General features: G+C 44.8%; 1 protein-coding gene across 6 annotated transcripts in view; it reads left to right on the top strand.

The window, feature by feature from the left end:
• The window catches only part of fhod3a (formin homology 2 domain containing 3a), a 44417-nt gene that overhangs the window by 28735 nt on the left and 2263 nt on the right, over positions 1 to 13419 (top strand). Inside the window, exons 11-28 of one of the 6 annotated variants that reach the window (XM_086062563.1) lie at positions 975 to 1091; positions 1278 to 1649; positions 2242 to 2301; positions 2453 to 2587; positions 2737 to 2787; positions 3884 to 4095; positions 5429 to 5776; positions 5852 to 6552; positions 7512 to 7649; positions 8148 to 8306; positions 8396 to 8578; positions 10198 to 10317; positions 10412 to 10573; positions 10653 to 10843; positions 12080 to 12326; positions 12441 to 12464; positions 12697 to 12898; positions 12970 to 13134. In XM_086062563.1, the coding sequence (XP_085918689.1) occupies positions 975 to 1091; positions 1278 to 1649; positions 2242 to 2301; positions 2453 to 2587; positions 2737 to 2787; positions 3884 to 4095; positions 5429 to 5776; positions 5852 to 6552; positions 7512 to 7649; positions 8148 to 8306; positions 8396 to 8578; positions 10198 to 10317; positions 10412 to 10573; positions 10653 to 10843; positions 12080 to 12326; positions 12441 to 12464; positions 12697 to 12898; positions 12970 to 13134 (3587 nt within the window). Of the gene's footprint in view, positions 1 to 974; positions 1092 to 1277; positions 1650 to 2241; positions 2302 to 2452; positions 2588 to 2736; positions 2788 to 3883; positions 4096 to 5422; positions 5777 to 5851; positions 6553 to 7511; positions 7650 to 8147; positions 8307 to 8395; positions 8579 to 10197; positions 10318 to 10411; positions 10574 to 10652; positions 10844 to 12079; positions 12327 to 12440; positions 12465 to 12696; positions 12899 to 12969; positions 13135 to 13419 lie in introns of all 6 variants that reach the window. The other 5 variants (XM_086062562.1, XM_086062566.1, XM_086062565.1 and 2 more) reach the window with 5 other exon arrangements.

The raw sequence follows: 13419 nt of genomic DNA, 5'->3' as shown, positions 1-13419 counted from the left end.
AATCCGTAAATTGTTCACACTATTAAACAAGCACAGGCTCCTCTCAATGTGTGCTCTAAAATAAGTTCCCCTCACTTGCACAGGATTGTGTTGCAATTAAGCCGTACTTAAAAAGTATGTATGCATACAGTGTGTATTTTAACAATAGGATTTTAAAAAAGCGATTGTTGGCATCATATGTTGTGCATGTTATTTCAATATTGTACGGGTCCAACGCAATAAATAAGAATATTATAGAACGGTTAATTGTTTTCAATAGATCATTTCAAAAAGTGAAACTTTTACAGATTAACACGTAATATAACTCTTTGTAATTTATGTATTAAAAAAAATATAGGGATGGGTAAGTAGTAATAGTTTCACTTTTTGAATTATAAAATATTTTTTCCAAGATATTCAAATTGATTGAGTATGGTGTCAAAATACTGATCATATATGATCAGTATTATGGGTGTGGAACAAGAGACGCTGTAATGTGTCTTTGAAATCAAGGCTTCATCGTGATTTCATCTAACCCTCTCCATTAATTCACTTCTTGTACCTGCATTCCATCTTTATGAAGCAAATACTAAAATCAACGCATGCACTGATGCTATTCTGCAACCCCCCAAAAAAAATTCTACTTGATTAGCATTTTTGGGATCATTGGATTTTTCCAAAAACACTCCAATTCGACTGCTCTGATGTCATAACATAATCTTCTTAAAACCACTAGAGGGCGCACTTGCATGTTATGAATTGGGATTATAGCGCTCAAATCATTTCCCATTCACATTCTTGTTTTGTTTTGTTTTTGTTTCATTCATTTTTTCCCCCCTTTCGGACACATTATTACAGGTTACATCGGTCACATAATATAAATTGAATTGTGATGTCATGCTTTTTTGTGTATTTCTCTTTAACCTTGCATCCAATATCTTGCCGTCCACCTGTGCATGTAACCGAACTTTCTATCTGACCTACTCCTTCCATAGAGATGAGGATTATGAGGATGCAGCGATAAAGGAGCATGAAGAGGATGAGCCTGCACTGACTGAGTCTGATTCCGATGAAAACGATGACGCTTTTTTGTCTAGTCAGAGTAGTTCCAGGTACAATGGGGCAAACCGCACAGTCTGGTCTTCTTAAAGTCATCCATCCGCTGCCATTGACGGCTATTGACGTCGATAATACATTGGAAATGAATAAACTATTAGAATACGTTCACTGTTTCCCACTTGGGTTGCCATTTACTTCAATTCATGTTTATTCCTCCCATCCCAATCCTCTCTTCTTAGCCCGGTTCGCCATCTTCCATCCATCATTCAACGGACAATCCAGTCCATCACCATCACATCCAAACCCATACATGAGCGAGATCCCGGGAATTGGAAGGAATCACATCCTGCGAGCACCGTCAGTTCCCCATCCACGCCCATTTCCCCGCCTCCCATGCCCTCCCCCATCAGCGCCCCCTCGCTTTTGGCCGCCCTGTTGGCCAGGAAGAGGGTTACCAGCACCGTGCCGGCCACCAATGAGCTCAGCCCGCCGTTACGCGGCGGCTTGTATCCATCCCCCAAGCACCTGCCCTACAAGCCCCACTCGCCCTTCCACCTCTTCTCCTATGACATGGATGAAGAGACGTCAGCTCAATCTGTGGATACGGACAGGTCAGAGGGGGACACCCAGACTTGAAATTTCATCTTTTGGTTCTGGCTTTTCCTCAATCTTTTCTTAATCACAATCTTCTTCACAGTCTTCTTTGAATGCGCTTCACTTTTCTTTAATCACATCACTGAAAGACTTCCGCACTTGTTAGAAAGACTCACTTCAGTTCTTGGCACACTTGTCACTATTCCGTTTTCCTAACAACTTTTTTTTCCCACTCTTCACCTGTCGGCCTCTAAGGAACTTCTCTTCACTTCTTAACAATTTCCTTTGCATACAATGGTGACTCTTTATACTTTCTCAGTATTGTTTTGGTGAATTGTTCCCTCGAGCATTTGGATGCACTTTTTTTCCTCTGCACTTGGATTTGCTCTTGAAGTAGTTAGACATCTGTACCTGATATATATACAGAAAGGAAACTAATACTGGTCTTTTATTGCACATTCATAATAAAATCAAAGCATGGTGATTATTTTTTTTCCCAGCAAATCATCATTTTACCTCCGTGTCTTGCCTCCGACTCCAGCCAGTCAACATTATTCCTTAGCTTGAATCTCACTGCCATCGTGTTTCTTGTTCCGTTTCGTTTCCAAGGAATGGCGGTCTGACGTCCTATTCGAATCACAGCGGCCCCACCACGCCCACCAGTCCCAGGTGAAGTCACATGATCAAGTGCCCTCGCCATCCTCATAATTATGCTTTTTTCTGTTTATCTGCATGATCCAGTGAGGACTAGCATGTCATGTCATTATTCGTCATACAAGGATATGAAAACGGTTCGATTAAGATTCTCATTCACCCTCAGGCCGCCTTTGGGGGGTCTCTTATCCTCCTCGTACCGACAACACCAAGAGTCTTTGGCGGCCGAACGAGAGCGGCGCCGCGTGGAGAGAGAGGAAAGACTGCAAAGGATCGAACGAGAGGAGAGGAACAAACACAGGTGTGGTTTGCGTGCATGTTGTTTTATAGGTTGTTACTATCACTTATTTTGACATCAACAACTAAAAAGCACACTGTAATTTCTTCTCCATATATCACTTCTTGCTGATTTGAATCATACTTAAATCTTTGTTGATGTGTGTGCCACAGCCGAGACTATGTGGATAAAATGGAAGAGGTCAGAGTGGCGCGGGAAGAGAGGTAAGCCGTCTCAAGTCGACAATTGTTAGAGAATAATTTTCATGTTTTATAAACAAACCTTTAAACAATTTTATTTATTTTTTTATATATATATATAATACTTTTTTTTCTATTTTGGTATTCTGGTCTGTACTTTACATTGGTTTTCTTTTTCAGTCCAACATTTATTTATTTATTATTATTATTATTATTATTTTTTTTTTTTTTTAATATCTTACTCAAGAGGAGTCTCAATTGTCCTCCTAGTATGGTAGGACAACTTATTACATGAGAGGAATAATGAGGAAAATGATTTGATAATTCTGAAAGCTGCTAAGAAGAAAAAAATATTTATGATCCTCGACTCCTTCCTGTTTACTTTCTGCGCAACTATAAAGTGTGTGTGCAGATCCTCCGCGTGACCTCATTCCCAAGACATTCTCCCGTCACTCTCAGCAGCAGATTATTGATTGGAAGCATGCAAGATTTTGCAATTTAATCGGAAATGTTACTTTTTCCTCTAGGACTTCTAGATCCCCCCCCTAAATTCTCGTGAGAACCACTAGCGCCAGCTAACATGCGGAACTAAGATGTCACGAGCACGTTTGCATACTGATGCAAATATTTTGCGTTTCCTTCACACTAAGAGCCTCAGTGACCTGCAATGAAACTTGCATGTCTGGCCCTTCTCAGATGGAAATATTTTGCATATAGTGATTCACGTCGCCAACAGGAAACTTGATTGTATGCATCCAATCGAAAGGTTCTTTAGCGGATAATACACACAGTTGGCCACACTTCTTCCCTCACTCCACACCGTGCTAATACACACACAAAGCGGTATCCAGTTCCCTTGGACCTCTGAAGTGGTCTGATGCTAATGAACTCGGAACAGAAGCACCACATATTCATGGGAAAAGAGAGAGGAGGGGTTAGTGGAAGGAGCATAGAAAGAGAGAGGGTCCACTCTTCAAACTCAAGCTCCAGCGGGCAGGTTGGATGCTGCGGGATTGAACGTAAATAGGTTTTCGTTTTGGCTCGTTGAGCAACCAAACAAGTTTCTTTTTTTGCATTATTTTCTTGATTGTAACCGAATTTGTGTGATCCTCCCTCTCAGGTACAAGAACGTGGAGCGCGCGGCGGCAGAGGAATACGAGAAAGAGCGCGTTCCCCGCGGGCCGAGGACTCGCCCCGAGCTCGACCTGACCTTTGAACCTTCCGAGACGTGGCCGCCGTCGACGCGCAGCAGCAGCCCGTCCTCACAAGAGGACGCGGAGGCCGACAACGAAGACGAACCCAACGCCAGCCCTTATGCGGCCTCTCCAGCTGGTAAGAATCGTGAGCGGGATGATGGGGACTGCTCTCTCCACAAATTGCCTTTATACAACACAAGTGATGATTCCCACCTACTTGTATCTATTAACTCATTCACTCCCAGCCATTTTCACTGAAGCAACCCCCTTCGCTCCTGGCTGTTTTACTGGATTTTGACTGATTTTGCAAGGCCCACATTATATTGTGTTTTATCGCTATAAACACATGGAACCTACCAAAAGAAAGATGAGAGTCTCTTCTTTCATTTAAAAAAAAAGTATATTTGTATCTGTTTCCGTTTTGCAGCAATTGGCATAAGTTTCATCATTATTCACAAATCTGTTGAAAACACTGGGAAAAGGAGCTTATTGCATCGTGGCCCTGGTTGGTCTCTTACTCTGCTGCCACCTGCTGGCCGTGTTTTGTAATAACTACCATTGCTTTAAACCACCTCTTCAGGTCAGAAGCTGCATCAAAGCCTTCTGTATGCTCTAACATAAAAAAAATCATAAAATATGTATAAATAGGTTTTTGGAATTGCAGGACAAAGTATTACAAAACGTATTTATACGTTTTTTGGGTTTGAATGAGTTAAAATTCGATATTGGACTGGCATATCAAAAAAAAAAGTTTGATTTTTTTTTAGTTTAGAATGAATCAAGGACGAACTGGGGACACAATTTGGCCTGTGAAAATATTTATTTATTAACTGGGTGGTTTTCTGCCCCATGTCACTTCAGGGGCTCCGTATTTCGTAATTATCCGCATTTACCTTTTTTCCGTCTTCATGATGCTTTTTTTTTTTACACTACTACTTTCCTGCTTTGGCAGCATCTAGGTAGGTGCATTTGTCAATGATGAGCTACAAACTGAAGTGAAGTGGGAGCCGAAGCAAAAGTGAGGGTGGGGTGCTCCCATGAAAAACAAGATGGGGAAATAGGTGAAGGGGTCAAAGGGCTATTTTAAAGTGCCTTATTTGTGCCGCGAGGTGTGTACAGTAGCTCGGGGGCGACGCCGTGTTATTCTAACCCCGCCGGCGTCACTACGCCGACTGTACTCCCGAGTTGCGTTTCGACACAAACAGGAACTCGGTTCTTCATTTCCTCTTCGAATTCCAGTTGCCGCCACAACCCGGCTTTGTGTGCCTGCGATGTGGTTTCGCATTAGCCGAGCGTTGTTTGTTTTTCTCGCGAGCGTGCGTGCAAATGCGCGCTGATCCACGTGCCCCGCGTACAAACACAAGTCCCCTTGAACACTGCCAAAACGTCAAGCGTTACACTACGTTTTCTGTGGCGTACTGATATGAGCATTGCGGAAAAATAAACAAAATCGTATTTCCCAGCGACAGAGGAGGCCGACGACTCGAGGGCCAGCGTAGAACCCGAGGAGAAAGAGCCGGAGGAAGAACAAGAGGAGGAGAAAACGGAGGAAGCGCCGGAGGAAGCGCCGGAAGAAGCGCCGGAGGAAGCGCCGGAGGAAGCGCCGGAGGAAGCGGAGATAGAGAGCGAGGAGGAAGGCGAACAGGAGGAGCCTCGAGCGACGACGGAGCGCGAGGAGGCGGAGGAGGACAGCGGCATCCTGAGCGACAAGGAGCGGCAAAACGAGGAGGTGAACGAGAAGGACAACTGCTCGGCCTCCAGCATCTCTTCAGCCAGCAGCACCTTGGAGAGAGAGGAGCGAGGGAGCAACGAGAACGGTGAGTGCGGATTCAGACGATCTTCCCTTAACCTTTGACCTCTGACGACTTTCCCTTCGACCTTCCGCCTTTCAGACCTCAAAGAAGAAGAAGTAAACAAACAAAGTAGCAAACTCCACAGTAAACTCTTCATGCTGGACATGTTGTACTCGCAAAACAAGCAGCCCTGTGAGGAAGAGGAGGATGCGGAGAAGGAGAAAGAAGAAGGAGAGGGGGACGACAAGGAGGAGACGCGCAAGGACGATGACGCACAGCCGAGCGATGACCAGACGGACGACAACCGCGAGGACAAACCCGAGCAGCGGGGGAGCATACGCGAGTTCGCCGAGCGCTTCGGAGACTTAATCAAGGACATCGGCGGCCCGCACTCGGACAGCCAAGCCGACGATGTCACGCCGCTTGCTCCTCCCAAAAAGGAGTCGGACACCATCTGGGACCAACTCTTAGCCAGCCCGCGAGAGCTGCGCATCGGCGACATCAACTTCACCGACCTGACGGAGGAGGACGACGTGGACATCCTGGACGCCACCCTGATGGTCGGCTGCGGCGACCTGCTGCCGCCGCCTCCGCCGCCGCCGCCGCCGCCTCCGACGCTCTCCTTCCCCTCCTTCCCGCCACCGCCGCCCGTGCTCGGCACGTGTCCGCCGCCTCCTCCCTTGCCGGGGATGATGCTGCCTCCTCCACCTCCCCCTTCGCTCAGCTCCCTAATACCTCCTCCTCCCGAGCCTCCTCTCTTTAACAAGAAGAAGAAGACCATCAGGTTGTTCTGGAATGAGGTGAGACGTGGCTGGACTGGCCATCTGGCATTGTGGGTAGATGCCCGGTGGGCCGGCATCTTTTGGGGCCAATGCAGTGCTTTTGAGTTATTGTTCTCCTCCATTTTACCCCACAATTTAGAGGGACTAGTCCATTAATCCATTTTGAATATAGTCAGCAAACTGAACTATATGTTAGGCAAAGTGATCAGGAGTTGGTTTAAGTCGAAATGCCAGGGCGGATTTTTTTGTTGTGCTAGCGTGATACATTAAAACATGCATCTTCTGGTTTGGTGCTTGGGTTGCTGACTGTGCTTTTTCCGAGTTTTCTTTTTCTTTCAAATTTTGGGACGGCTTCTATATAGTCAGACGTTCATGAGGTGCTGACAGTTTTGGCACCAGAGCACATTCGAAAAAGGGCATTGGAGTAGACCTGCACACACAAACACACGAATAAGAGTTCCAAGTAGGGTAACCAGATATCCCGGTTTAATCAGGACAGTCCCATATTTGAGCCTTATGTCCCGTTTCTCGTTTGTTATCCCCATTGGTTTGTCCTACTTTTTTTCCGTCCAGTTAGCAAACCACTTGTTTCGGGCCATGTGTGTCCATCACACAGTTGTCATAGCGAATTGCTAACAGGCATGTTTTCGTCATACTTCCTACCCTTGTCGAAGAATGATGGGAAATGTAGTCCTGCTAGCCTAATGTTGCGGTAGCCAGTCAGACCCAATGCGAGGTGAGCTTTTCTGGCGGCATATTTCCAATGTTTACAATGTGGGACTGACACGAGGGAAACGGCACAGCCAGCTACCAATAGCAACCCGACACGGAGCCACAAAAAGTTGCGCATTGTCTCGTTTGGCGCCGTTGAACTGTCAACCAAGATAGCATTTAGCATTAGCTAAAGCAATAAAGTCAATCAAATGTGTCGAAGTCTACCTTGCGTCTAACTCGTTACGTCCTGACTGTGTATTCAGGTGCGTCCAGAAGCGCCGAGCAGGGGCTACAAGCGAAATGGAGACTGCGTTTGGTCCAAACTGGACTCAGTGAAATTAGACACAGCCAAACTGGAACATCTGTTCGAGTCCAAGTCCAAAGAAATGCCTGTGACGAAGGTAAGTCCTCCAGTGGCTCTCTTTGTTTCTTCCAATATATTTAAGGTTAAGCCGGGTCATGCGTGTTTCTGATCCAGATCAAACAAGTATGCTTTTGAGGGTCCGATATATAGAAACAACAGGAGCTGAGAATGCGGCCCTTTCAGTTTCCAAAAGACTTACTGACGAGGTTTACGCGGGTCTGCAAGCTACGGGTAGTCTCAGTCCTGTTAAGCTGTCAAGTCACTGTGCGGGATCCTCCGCGTCAAGGACCACCTGGTCTTCAAAGCTCTCGGACTTTTACAAACAAATCATTTTCAGCTACAGTGGATAATATTCAACAACCGCAGTCATTGTCGTCACTACAGACTTTTTTTGTATCTCATAAGACTAAACCTGTAGTCCCCCCAACAGCTGCAGACAATATAACCAGAAGAACCATAAAGCGGACCACACGGTTCGGGAGACCAAACGAGACCCACAGCGGTGACCCTCTCTCGCTGTGTTTGCGTCTCGTAGAAAGCGGCAGCGGACGGCAAGCGTCAAGAGATCATCGTTCTGGATTCCAAAAGGAGCAACGCCATCAACATCGGGCTCACCGTTCTGCCCCCCCCTCGCACCATCAAGACGGCCATCCTCAACTTTGACGAATACGCGCTCAACAAGGAAGGCATCGAGGTATGACACGAAGGCGAGGATTTCAATCAAAAGGAAGCCGGCGTTGAACGTTCTCTCCCTCTCTCTCGTTATGCTCAATCAAAAAAAAGAAAATCCTCACCATGATCCCCACCGAGGAGGAGAAGCAGAAGATCCAGGAGGCTCAGCTGGCGAATCCTGACACGCCTCTGGGTTCGGCCGAGCAGTTCCTCCTCACTTTGTCGTCCATCAGCGAGCTCTCTGCCCGACTTCAGCTGTGGGCCTTCAAGATGGACTACGAGGCAACTGAAAAGGTCTGTTCAGGAGAAATTTGTTTATTTAAAATAGGGATTGGCCAAGTCCGCTCTCAAAACACACTTATCAAAAATAACCCAACTTAGGGGTCAAAAATGGACCGATCCTCTACTTGGGTCCATTTGACGCGACTATGAGTCAAGAAAATGGTCTTTTAGTGTAAAACAACCCAAAAATGTTGGGTCAAATTGACCCATAAAGTGGATCGGTCCATTTTGATCCATAATTGGGTTGCTTTTGACCCAACTGTACCGACGACCAGCCTTATTTTAAGGCAGGGTTATTAACTCATTCACTGCCATTGACGGCTATAGACGTCAAAAATTCATTTGAACTATTTCTATCAGTTTAACATTTTTTTTCCACTTTGTTAACAAGAGTATGAAAATCTAGAATTTTTTTAATTGTATATTTAGAACAGATATCAAATGAGTTAACGAGTAAAGTCATGTGACAAATTGTAATCGCCTGACGCACCTCATTTTTAATCATCTTTTCTTTTTTAAATCTTGAAAAAAGAAGAAAAGATTATTAAAAATGAGGGGCGTCAGGTGATTCAATTTTTTTATTGTAATTAATCGCATGACTTTACTAGTTAACTCACGATTTAAAAAAAAAAAGATTATTAAAAATTAGGTGCGTCAGGTGATGAATTTTTTTTATTTTAATTAATCGCATGACTTCACTAATTAACTCACGATTAATAACAAATTGTATATCTCTTCTAAAAAAAATCTAGGTTTTCATACTCTTGTTAACAAAAGTGGGAAAAAAAGTTAAACTAATAGAAATAGTTCAAATAAAATGTTGACGTCTATAGGTGTCAATGGCAGTGAGTGAGTTAATTCAGGGGCCACTTGAACCCAAATTTGATTAAAAGAGGACCGGGCCAGTATGTCAATGGTCTAATAATATGTAAATAATTCCCATTTATTATCACCTCAATGCAACAAAAATGAGCGCGATTGTTTTTTAACCAAATCCTGACTAACTCAATTTCAAAATGCCATTTAAGTGTAAAATTAGTGTGTTAATGTTGTCATGGGCCAGATTGGACACCCTGACGGGCCGTTTCTGGCCCACGGGCCGTATGTTTGACACCCGTGTTTTAAGGAATCATCATCACGATGGTCGCGACCTCTTGTGGCCGGTTTACAACCAGGAACCACAAATCGGAAGAATAGAAAAATGTATGAAAGTCTTTCCAGGAGAGTCGATTAAATTCAAACCTACTTCCCCTGTCTCAATACTTTTGTCTATCTATCATCTAAATGTGCGCTGCATCTGTGTGGTGTGCGTGCAAAAACATCAACGCCGTTACCTCACCAAGCTTATTAGCCGGCTTCCTCCGGCGTATCGCATTTTACTCATACAGAGTTCAAAGTCAAAATCTTCAGGAAAAAAAAGCCGCTTTCCGTGTCGTCTTGTAAAATTTCGCGCTTCTCACAGGAGGCAGTCCTCTTTTATATTTCCTTTTAAAGGGCCGTATTTCCGACCAAGGCCGACTGACCTCAATCCAGTGTGTGTGATTAGCTGCGGGGGGGCTAACACATTGTAGTTTGTTAGCACTAAAGATTCAAGCGTGTCTTTTTTCTTCTTTTTTTTTCCTCACCTGCAGGAAGTCGCTGAGCCACTGCAGGATCTCAAGGAAGGAATGGAGCAACTGGAGAAGAACAAGACTCTGCGCTACATTCTCTCAACCTTGCTCGCTATCGGAAACTTCCTCAATGGAACCAACGTGAGTCGGGATCCTTGCTGGGTTTCGGGCCGGCGCCGTTTCTGTTGTTTTGTTTTTTTACCGATATCGCGTGCTCCATTTTTTTGTGTTCCAGGCTAAAGGTTTTGAGCTGACATACTTGCAGAAAGTTCCCGAAGTCAAGGACACGGTCCATAAACAGTCTTTACTACATCACGCCTGCTCCGTGGTGGTGGAGAACTTTCCTCAAAGCACCGACCTCTACTCGGAAATCGGAGCCATCACGCGTTCCGCAAAGGTCGGCCTTTTGATAGTAACTATCATTTCTTTGAAGCAAATCAAAAGGCTTGATGATAATCCTTCTTTTTCCACGCCAGGTGGATTTCGACCTGCTGCGGGAGAACCTGGGTCAGATGGAGCGTCGCTGCAAAGCGTCGTGGGACCACCTGAAGGTGATCGCCAAGCACGAGATGAAACCCCAGCTCAAGCAGAAGATGTCGGACTTCCTCAAAGACTGTGCGGAGCGAATCATCATCCTCAAGATCGTCCATCGCAGGATCATCAATAGGTGGCGCTCCTCACAATCATTCGTTTGTTTACTGTTATACCCCCTCCATAAAAATGGGAATATTTGCATATATTCGGAGTTTAAAACATGAATATACTACACACTACTCATCATCCCTTTAAAAATAGATGTATCACTTCCGACATCCAAAACGGAAAACCTCCTATCTGAAATCTGATCTCAGATAGCAGGTGCTGCGCTTCAAAATTTTCCCACCGAACCTGATTGGAGGCTTTGGTCAAGTGACTTTTTTTTTTTGTCACAACAAAGGCTGCGATTATCTTGCAGACGATTTTTTTTCTCATCACCATGATAAATGCTCTCACTGTAAATAGTTGGCAAACGGGTGGATTTTGAATTAAAAATTTAAAGTGGTGCACCGCTTCCCTCTGCTGGTGGTTTGGATAATTACCACTCAAACTGCTTGCAATTTCAAGTGTTGGCGCATCAGAATCGGTATTGGGCCGATATCTGGCCTCATTTGAAAGTATCTGTACTTGTGACGATCAACAACTAAAAATTAGAAGAATAGAAAATAGCCGTTAATTTGGTGCAATTTTAAGGAAAATTGAACATCCCTAATGTATAGTATTATAGTGCTGTCACTATCGAATCTTTTTTAAATTGATTATCTTATCCTAACCCCAATTATCATATATTTTTTGATAAGCCATTAAAGTTCGTTGAGTAGAATTAGGTGGAAGTAAGTACTCATAATTAATTATCTTCTATGCATGTGCATGAGTTAACACCAACAAAATTAGCCAAAGCTAAACGCTTAGCAATCGCGATTAGCATTAGCATGCTAGCAATGACCACTTCGGGAGGTAAACGAACACTAACTAACATTTAGTTCACACATACATTACAACATTCAACATTATTCCATGAGTGAACAAGGGTAGAGCTAGCTATATTTTTTTATTTTAGTTTTAGTTTTTTATTTTAAATAAAGTAGAGCTAGCTGTTAGCTACATGAGGTCATTAACTTCCTGTTCCTGCCTTCTTCTGGGCACACTTAGTACATGGCTGCCCTCTACTGGTTGAGATGAACATCTAAAACCGAGTTATATTTTATATTAATTAAAGCCCAAGTGCTTTTTAGGATGTTCAGAACTTACTTTCCTGTGTTTTGGGGAAGCTCAATGTTTGAATTTGAATATAGTACTCTTAACTATTAAAAGAATATAAAAGAACTTTTGTGTCCTCACCTATATTTCCTCCTCTTCCTACCAGGTTCCATTCCTTCCTGTTGTTTCTGGGGCATCCGGCGTACAGCGCGAGAGACGTCAGCGTGCACAGGTTCAGTAAGATCCTCAGCGAATTTGCTCTGGAGTACCGCACCACCCGAGACCGCGTGCTGCAGCAGAAACAGAAGCGCGCCGACCACCGCGAGCGGAACAAGACGCGAGGGAAGATGATCTTGGATATCGACGGGACAGTGAGTTCTCACGCCAACGCGACCTCTTCGCCACACACTCAGGTTCATTTTCTTGCTTTTCTTCCTTCAAATGGAGTGCGTGTGGCTCCTTGAAATTCCTCCCTTGATCCTCTTGGTGTTGTTCTTTGAGTTTCCCTCTTATTCTTTCCCGTGTAGTCTGATGATGAAGAGGAGAGCGAGGTACCAAAACGTGTGCCCGTCTCCTGCATGTGCATTTACGTGTGCGCATGACATCACTTCCTGTCACTTTCAATTCCCCCATTTTAAAGCGAAATGGTTTGCACAGAAATATTACATAATGCATTCTGGGTTTGTTGTGTTTCAAAAATAATGACTTAAGGACTGGAGTGATATATTTGGATCTCTTTGCTCTAGTTTGGTAAAGCTGACTTTGCCCTCTGTCTTTGTACAGAGTGTGAAGTATGGTTCCAGCAGCGCCCCTAGTGGCTGCCAGGACAGCGCGCAGCCACAAGGTCTGGGCCACGCGGAGGACGCCGCCGAACACGAGCACATGAAAGCAGTGCTGAGAACGAGCCTCAGCTGCGGCAGCGACAAGGACGTCAGCGGCGTGCCGGGCCTGCGAACGCGCACTCGATCACGACCAGGACGGGGAGGTGAGGGTGACTGACTGGGCGGGGATCCAATGAATTGAATTGGACCATTTTGACATTTCAATTGTGCCCAGGTGCGAGCATGCGGGAGCGGACGCCGGCCGTGGAAGACGCCCAGGTGTGCGGGGACGACGCGGCGGATGAGATCATGGAGCGCATCGTGAGGTCGGCCACTCAGGCTCCAGGAAGTAGGCCGCAACCGCGGGAGAGGAGGAGATCGAGGGTTAATCGGAAATCATGTAAGAAGAACCATGTGCACGACAAAAATCATCCATCCATTTCTCAGGGTCACAGATGGCGTTGACATGATTTCTACGCATAAAATACATTATTATTGGTAACATTAATAGCACTGAAGTATGACAATAATAAATATATTTTAAAAAGTATTTCCCTTGGCACGTCCATGTGAGCCCCAAAAGCAATTGATAGTTGATTTCGGGTCACTTCCTGTTTATTTGTAGTCACTTCATGTCACTTCCTGTTGATTTGGTGGCCGTTCCTGTTGACTTTGGAGTACTTCT

This window comes from Leptonotus elevatus, chromosome 19 (genome assembly GCF_054856555.1).
Source record: "Leptonotus elevatus isolate MCC_2025b chromosome 19, RoL_Lele_1.0, whole genome shotgun sequence".
Classification (NCBI taxonomy): domain Eukaryota; kingdom Metazoa; phylum Chordata; class Actinopteri; order Syngnathiformes; family Syngnathidae; genus Leptonotus; species Leptonotus elevatus.
The sequence above is the reverse complement of the archived record's forward strand: the minus strand, read 5'-3'. Positions and strand labels throughout refer to the sequence as shown.